Genomic DNA, 8,819 nt, shown 5'->3' with positions numbered 1-8,819 from the left:
GGCCGGTAACGGTTGTTCGCTAACGTCTCTCTTTCTCTCGCTTTCTCTTTAGCTGTCACGACCGCAGGGGGGACTCGCAGCCCTACCAGGTACCTCAAGCGCCGGCCGCTAGGCCCAGGAGGAGGAGCAGGGGAGGAGAAGGGGGGGGGAGCTACTCCAGCGGAGGCTTCGGCCGCCGCCGCAGGCCGCGGGGCAACAGACGCCTCGGTCCCGTCCCTCGGCGCCGTTTCGGGCCCGGGGGAACCGGGGGGGGGGCGGGGGGCGGCGGCCGCGCGCGGAGAGAACGGTGCTCCGGCGCTCCTGTGAGGCCTACGAAGCTGGGGCGAGGAGGAGAGGCCTAGTGCGACCCGACTAGGGCTTGGGCCTACGAGTCGGGGAGGGTACGGTACGAGGGGCGGGAGAGCGAGCCGGGGTGACTTGCAGTGGAGTGGAGATCCAGGGGGAGGTGAGTTTCTCCCTTTTAAAAACAAAAGGCATCTTGTTCTTCCCCCACCCCCCTCCCCAAGTCCTTTCTTCTCCCCAAAACTGCTGCTGTGGACTGTAACCTGAGCAGGGCATGGGTTTATACCCTGAATAACAGGGGTTGCCAGTAAAGCTTAATTTCTGCAGTTGCCAGCTGCTAGGCATGTTCAGAAACCATCAAATCCTTAAGCTGCTGACAATAACCTCAGTTTCTGTAAGGTGGATCCTCTATTCCTTTGCTATGTCTACTGAAAAAAAAAACCCAACCAAACGGTTCTCAGTGTGTGAATCTGGGGAATGCCATATATTGTGGTATTGCTCTCCTTAGGGCACAGAACTGAAGTGTTTTATTACATTTTTGTGTATTTGTATCACTGTGAAGTGTAATCTGACAGTCCAAGGCAGCTGTCAGTGACAGTTCATGTAAATGTAAACACTTGCCACTCGGAAGCTGGCACTGCAAAAATCAAGCAGATTAAAGTGAGGTGGAACATGTAATTTTTGGTAAATACTTGAAAATTAATCATAAAATTACATGTTTGGGGCTCCCAGAATTCTAGAGGTTTTTATTACAACTGTTACCAGGTTGCTAGCACTGAACAAGCGTTGCAGAAGTTCAAGGTAATGGTGAAACCTAGTGGCCTTGACTACATTATGAAGGACTGATTCAGTGTAACTTTATGTTCTTAATACTAAATGGAGACTTGTGCTTCTCCCAAAATTTCAGAAGTACTGTGGCCCATTTACTGCTGAAAGGCTGTAGTCCACCAGTGAAAAGATAGAGGAACTAGGATTTTCTTAACAGCAAGTGTTATGTTGGATGTAATAGTGGGAGACAATGATTTGAGTTCTAATTACAGAACTTGTTGCTTTAATGTAGGTAATTAAAATCAGAAAGACTAATGCAGATTTTTTTAAACAGGAAATGAAAATTAATTAACTTTAAAAGGTGTTTTGGAAAGAGATGTAAAATTTAGAAATAAGATTTCAACATCAGTTCTGTAACTTCACATCTAATGTAAATGCCTATTCTCTTGTGATCTATTACAGGCTCTTAAGTACTCATCCAAGAGCCACCCTGGTGGCGGTGATCACCGTCATGACAAGATGCGAGACACCACAGATCCTTCGCCACCAAATAAAATGTTGCGGCGCTCTGATAGCCCTGAAAACAAATATGGTGACAACACAGGGCACAGTAAAGCAAAAAGTGTGCATACTCACAGAGTTAGAGAGAGGGATGGTGGTGAGTTATCTTTAATTAACCTTTATTTAAACAATTACTAATTTCTTATAAATTTAGCCATTATCAGTAAGGTGATGAGAGTGTTACACTAAATGTGCCTTGTAACGTGCTTGGAAGACTGCAGTGAAACCAAAGTGCAAGTTTCATTGGAAGCAATAATTTAGGCATTGCAACACCTATTAATTTTCTTATTTTTACAGGTACAGTCATTTTTCTTATAAACACAGAAATTACACTTATTTTTCTTTTTTTTAAAACTAGTGTTTCTTTTAATCTAGACATACTGCAACATTTTATAACACAAGATAGTCTGGATTTTTTTAACAATAAATATTAGCTGGTTTAGAGACTTTTTTTTTTTTAAATAACTTTGTGTATCGTAGTGCTATACTGTGTAGTTATATATTTCGTAGACTAAACCCCATAAGAAATGAAAAAAGCTGCTTTGTATTTAGCTCCTGTGTAGAACAATGATAATCAAAGGTAGCACTTGCTAGAGCCTTTCTTGGCAGGAACTTCGAGAAGAATGTTCAGTCAAGTCAGCCTCCTGTGTTTTGCAGGGTATTATAGACAGTAATATATATAAAATATCCCCAGTATTTTTTAACTGATCTTATTTTCTATCCCCGCTTCCTAGAAAAAGGAAAGGCTTGGGTTTTCTATTTAATAAAAAGTGGTAACAGTTGCAGTTTAGAAAATTCCAGTTACTGCCTGAATTTGGAAGTGTGTTTTCTGTTTTATAAGTACTGTATTTGGTCTTCGTATCAAGTTATAAAGTGAAGTATTTAAGTGGAGAACTTGGAGCTTTAAATCAGTGCTGCTTTGTTCTATATAACGTTAACAGTTTGTGATGTACAGACATATTTATTGCTGCACTATTTTTACTTGTTACAGTAGTTAAAGAAAATATCTGTAAGTAGCTTTTAGGAAATACTAGTTAAACAACACAAATGTGTTTATGGTACCTGAGTGGTCTTAAAATTCCATTGTTTTTTTTTATCCTTCTTTGGATTAATACAGAGGCTGTATAGACCACTGATAATATCATATAATTGTGTAGGTATAATATAAAAATGTGCATCTTTTGTTAGCACACTGATCTTCATTCTATCTGATTGTACTTGAAAGTACAGTAATCTAAGAATTAAATACATGTGCAAGGCCGGTAAGCTGGTATTCTGTGCTACTTTTCAGGACACAGAGGTGTCCTCTTACTTCCTGTTCACCTGTCCAAAGATAACTCATCTTACACACTCTTGCAATTCTGTTCTGTTCTGCTACAATCAGTAATTCTTTCTGCTTCAGTGGAGCTACATGTAGTGGAGTTATGCATATATGAAAACATCTGGAGGATGAGGCTCTATATAGGGAGCGTATTTGTTTATTTGTGTGTTGGAATTGTTTTTAAGGTAGGAAAGACATTCTGGAGTTCTCCCTGGTCCATCTGGATTTAGTAGTTGGAGAATGACCTGAAGCATGGATGTATACAGTAACAATGAAAGAAAATGAATTATTTGTAGTTTTGTAAGTGGAAGGAACATTATCCTACTGTACCTTTCCTTCCCCAGGCTGTTAACACAGTGGGAAATTTCATTTACTGTGATCTGAAAGCAGTCCTTTGCGCATCACATGTTAATAGACTGGGAGAAGGAGTAGTCTTCAACAGTCGAAGAGAAGTTAGTAATTTTAAAAGATGAACACTTGTACTGTTCAATGGAAATAAGTGATTTATTTTTTTTGTGGTGTTAATAAGATTCGTTTGGCCCCAGTTTCAGCTTTTTTAAATGTATTCAAAACAACCAAAGTTACATTAAATCTTGTGTATTGTATGTAGTAAACCAAAGCTGAGCATGTGTAGCAGAAGGATATTAACTTTGTCTTTGATTTACTGAATCTTTCTGTCAGTGCGAATTGAAGGTAGGTGTTGAGTGAAATGCTGTGGTATTATGAATATTTGCATATTGCTAATATGCAGAAGACATAATTAACGATTTACTATGTTCTCTGTTGAATTACACTGAGGTACTGTTAGTGATACAGTATTCCCTTAGTTTTGCAATTACAGACATAAAGTTGAAAAAATAAAACACCCCACATTTAAAAAAAAAAAAAAAGCTAAAACTTTTCGTTGAAGTCCTAATATGACTAAAGAGTATCAGTTGGCTTTCATGCTACTGTCATTTTCTGGTTTGTTTTCTTTTCTTTTTACTTTCTCCTGAGGAGGGAAAAAAGGTTAGGGGGGTGGTGGTGGTTTGTTGTTTTTTTTTTTATTGTAATTGCTGTGCATTTCATTATTTTAAAATCAGTGGTGCTTGATTTGGAATTACTACAAAGGTGTTATTGCCTTCCTATGATCTGGCTGAACTTGAAACAAACCTCATTGAAAAATCTCCAGTATTTATTTCCCCAAACTACATTAAAATCCCAAACAATCTTTTTCTGTCATCCCCTAGGAAACTAAACAGAACAAAAATGTGGAGAATGGCTACTGAATGTAAAGCCAAATTAACCTAATCTCTCCCTTTCAAGACAGTGTTTAAAAAGTAACTCCTATATATGTCTTAATGATTTTTGTTAGGAAGTGTAACAGGAAGATTCACTGATATAGCATGCTGGTACTTAGAACTCATTTAATCATGACTGGTTCGCTTTTGTGGTAAAGACAACTGGCTAAAAAGATTTAAGTGTACATATATGAAATGTAAGAGCTATAATTAGTGTGATTGAAAATAACTCAAAAATGGTCGAATCTTCCCCTGTGAATACCTTTGGTACCTGTATAAAGGTATTTGTTGTTACAGCTTATTTTTGTAATACTTGTGGCAGAATCTTTTGTGTGTATAGGGCTGTAATCCATGGTAAGAAATTCAATTAAGGTTTTAAAATGTGTGTTATGGGTAAGCCCTCCATACTGATACAGTGCAAACAAAGCTTTTTTCAAAGTTGCTTACTGAATGGGTTCTGTGGAAAGAGACTGCATACAGAGGCGATCGTTTCTCTGGAGAGGGATTTCCAAGTTTACCTTGGACTAAACAAGGTAGAGTACTTGCAAGTTTTTGTCATGTCCCTGTTTTCCAAAGAGTACTTATATATCCAGCATATATAAAAACTGCAGTAAGTTTGTTCTTACATGCACAAGGACCTGAAAGCATGCGAGTGTTGAAAACATAATGAACAGCTACCCCCCTCAGTGCATCTCTTATTTATAAGTCAGGTGCTATAAGCAGGCGTGGAGTTTGAAGAGATTAGGGGGTCTTATGAGACTACCTCAAGTGTGAAGTTCCTTAACAGTAACAAATCAGGACTTAAAGGTAGCATTGTTTACGGGGACTAGAACTATGAAGGACCTTGTGGATGTGGAAAAGTGTTTCCACTAAAGAAAAAAGGGAAGTACAAAGATTTGAGGGTTCTTGTGCTTGAGAATGGACAAACTGGGAGCATAGATCGTCCTTGTAGGCCTTTTTAAGTGCATAAATGAGGTGATACTGGTGTATAGGAAAGAAAACAAAGAGGTCAGATTGGTAGGGTAGCTTTGGGAATGTCATAAGGGAGGTATATGTATTATTTGGGATTAAAAATTGCAAAATTCAACCCTAGGTAAAAAGGAAAAGGATGTTTCTACTTGAATGTATGGAGCAGAAGGACCTACTAAAATACATAGTAGAACTTAGTGCAAAAATAGTTCAGTTAGGCCATCTGTACTCAGTTGTTTCTTACTGAGTGTTATGCTACGTTTATGTTTAAGAGACTGAAAATATGTTTGCTTCATGCCATGATCTTACTGAATTGTTTAAAATAACATGGGAAAGCATTACTGTACATAGCATTAAATCTTTTTCTGGGTTGTGTGCTATGTAGGCTATTTTCATGAATTTTGACTAGAACTTGCGCTATTTACATTCCAAAATATAGCTGAACTTTTGTGAATGTTTCTTTTGCACATTTTTTTTTAATTGGCAATTAATACTGTCAATGACCACTGTTATTGACTAATACATTTCTAAGATTCAAAATCCTGCTACTATTAGAGACTGAATGGAATATTTTAAATCGTGAGTTCCTAGTTTTATTGAAGTAGTGGTGGGAGCTTGTCATGGAGTGTTGGTTTGCTTTCTTTCCAGTGGTTCCTGACAGAGTTAAGAGTTGTTATAGTAAAGGGACAGCTAATAGGTGGAAACAGAGAGCTAGCATTTCTTTCCTGTCTTAATAACCCTCACAGTACAGGACAAGAGGCTAACTGCTGGTTAAATTAGCGTGATCATTGACCAGCAGTCAGAAATAAATAGGGCGTTAGGGCAGGTACAAGAGAGTGGAAGCTGCCTGGGCAATGTGCATTGGAAAGAGGAAATTGCAGGGTAGATGGTAAGAAGGAAGTCAGAGAGTAATGAAGATAGCGAAGGGTTGAAGAAGCTGGAATAGGTTCTGTTTAGTTAGTACTAACTGCTGTTAATGTTAAAGCAATTATTAATTACTATGAAAACTGTTTCTTCATTGTAACTGTATGGTCAAAGCTGGGATGAGAGAAATCTGTGATCACAAATGGGAGTAGGTTGAACACTGCTCCCAACGTCCAAGTGTAAAAGGGGATTCACTCCCCTGTTCCATGGATGTTGCCCGTTTGGATTGCTCTAAAGGAGGTAGGTTTTGGTGGTGGGTTTTTTTGGTGTTTTTTTTTTTGTTTTGTTTTTAAGATAAATACGGTTGCTTCCAGGACTGTTCACATCTTAGAAGCTTTTCTCTGGATTAGGAAAAAAAAAGATGGAAAAATTAGATTTCTGTGGTTTCCTGATTTTGATAGAAGCTGCCTTTCAAGTTTCACTATTATTGGTATCTTCAGTTGGGATTGGGGAATTAATTTGTTTGCTCCAAAAGTTTGAAAGTTTTAGATAGAAAGTGACTTTACATTTGGCAGTGTTTCTGAAGTGAATTTTTTTCTGGATCAGTTGTATGACCATTATTTTCATGTTTTTTTATTTGGTTACTCTGCTGTGAGGATCTAATAGGGAAGAAGTTGGAAAGTATGTGATCATGGAATTGCAGTAAAGGATAAATGAATATAACCTACCTGTGTACTTTTTGAATTTTAAGGTTTAGAATATTAATGTTCCAAATTGCTTTTGAAAAGGAGCTGCAAAGCTTGCTTTTAAAAAGCACAGGGTGGAAGATAACACACACACACACACACCCCCAACACCCCCGATTTTACTAATTTATTGATATTAGGAAAGAATTGTCATTAATATGATGGTATTAAATGCTAAGTCTTTATGCGTTTAGGTGGGTAGTCTCCTTTCGTGTTTCTTTTCATTCTTTTAATGAAGTTCAGGTAGCTGGTGTAGGTTGTGAGAGCAAAGATGTAGTAATGGGAGACTTTACCTGAAATGGAAGCTGCAGCAAACGGCAATAAGCAATGCCGTTCATTCATAACCTATTGCAGCACACGCTTCCCAAAGTCCATTGCTTTGGGACTCTGACATTAGGAAGCTCCCATTTCACTTACTATTCTTGCTTTCTTCTATTTGCTAGTATATAAAATACAGATCTGTAAATAGGTCCTCTGAAGGTTTCCCTTTATGATTGATCTGTTTAAGGAAATAATGGATCTTCAAGTGTTTTAAGAACTCATAAACTTTGTGATTTTAAGTGTGGTATGTTCAAGTCAGTCTAGTAGCTAGACCTGGTAAGCTTTTGTAGGTAAGCTTATTTTATGTTTTGGAAAAGGGAAAATACTGGCTATATACAAGATTTGTTAAATTTACTAATCTTTAGTACATAGCTAATCAATCATAAGGGAATGATTTTTACTTAGCATCATGCTTTCTTAATATATGGTTCTAGCCTCTGACTTTGCAGAAATGTAATATACAGCTTATTACACTTGTACTTTTGGGTTGTTTTTATGAAGGTGAAAAGAAGCAATGGAAACTTAAGTTTCTGATGAGCCTGCTGCTAGGCCATAGTAAGGATCGCAATTTGTAAATTATGTATGGTTTTTTTTTTACTGGGGCTACTCTGTGTTCTCTAATGTCCCCAATTAAAGTTAGTTCCTTAACCATTATTTGGGACATGGCTGCTTTCTAAGGAGAGAAATACTGTTTATTGAGAGCTTACATTTGTTTTTGCTGCTGTTTCTGCCTATTCTATATAAAGAGTTACAGAGGCTATTGAGTAAGCCAAGTGTCATTAAAACTGAAGAACTTGGAAGAGAAAGCTCTGCCTCTGTTTTGGCTGAGGGAGGAGGTGATGCTGTAATAACTTTGTTAATGGCGCCCAACTTGCAGTGTTAACTACATCTGTTTATGAAGTCAGGCTTTTATACAATTTCTTAGGCGCTTCCAGGGAAAAACCTGTCAATGTACAGAGAAACTGTTCCTTGTATAGTTCTTCAGCAAGGAAAAATACTGTACCAGCAATGAAAGGCAGTTCTCGACACTGATGCTTCTAGGCTTATGCTTTGTCAGTAGTTTGTTGTAGTGTAAAAATGAATCCTTTCTGGACTTAAATGTAGAGCTTGAAAAGAGAGAAACATTTCTTAATATTGAGTAAGATTTTTATCCTGTTAATGTTTTCTATTGAATTATGAAGGGATCACAAAACTTTGTTGTACTTGACTGCAGTTCCCTGCTGTAACTTCAGTGTTAGAAGATTGTTTCCTTTCTTGAAGACCTTTAACAGACTTCCTACCTTTTAACAATAAAACTACCCTAGAAGAAGCATATAATTTCACTAGGTTCCTCTATCCCAATAATACTTTGCTAGTAGTAAAAGAATGCTGTTTAGTTCTGGGCTGCTTTTGCTTGTTTTAAACATTTTGTGCAGGTTTGCTTTTTTACCAAAGCAGTGTGGCTTTCCATTTGGAAGCACTAGCCTGATTGTACAGGGAATTCAGGTCTAGATTTTGACGTGAACCTGTATCCCTTCAGTACTTTTGCCTATTAAAGAAATACTAACCAGAGCAATTGTGTTTTACCAAATTTTGCGGAGTATTTTATCCCTTCTCTGAAATCAGGGATTTCTGCCTGCAGTTGTACGCATAGAAGGTAATCTTAGAATTATACCATGGATTAAAACTTTATTTATTGAAATTTTTGTTGGAAGTGTTGCTTTGTGA

The 8,819-nt window shown here is 37.7% G+C and overlaps 1 protein-coding gene across 4 annotated transcripts in view; it reads left to right on the top strand.

Moving 5' to 3' along the window:
* The window catches only part of WAC (WW domain containing adaptor with coiled-coil), a 63,545-nt gene that overhangs the window by 866 nt on the left and 53,860 nt on the right, over nucleotides 1-8,819 (top strand). For all 4 annotated transcript variants that reach the window (XM_055709963.1, XM_055709964.1, XM_055709962.1 and 1 more), the window contains exons 2-3: nucleotides 53-89; nucleotides 1,513-1,708. In XM_055709963.1, the coding sequence (XP_055565938.1) occupies nucleotides 53-89; nucleotides 1,513-1,708 (233 nt within the window). The remainder of the gene's footprint in view (nucleotides 1-52; nucleotides 90-1,512; nucleotides 1,709-8,819) is intronic.

This window comes from Falco cherrug, chromosome 4 (genome assembly GCF_023634085.1).
Source record: "Falco cherrug isolate bFalChe1 chromosome 4, bFalChe1.pri, whole genome shotgun sequence".
In the NCBI taxonomy this organism is placed as follows: domain Eukaryota; kingdom Metazoa; phylum Chordata; class Aves; order Falconiformes; family Falconidae; genus Falco; species Falco cherrug.
The sequence above is the reverse complement of the archived record's forward strand: the minus strand, read 5'-3'. Positions and strand labels throughout refer to the sequence as shown.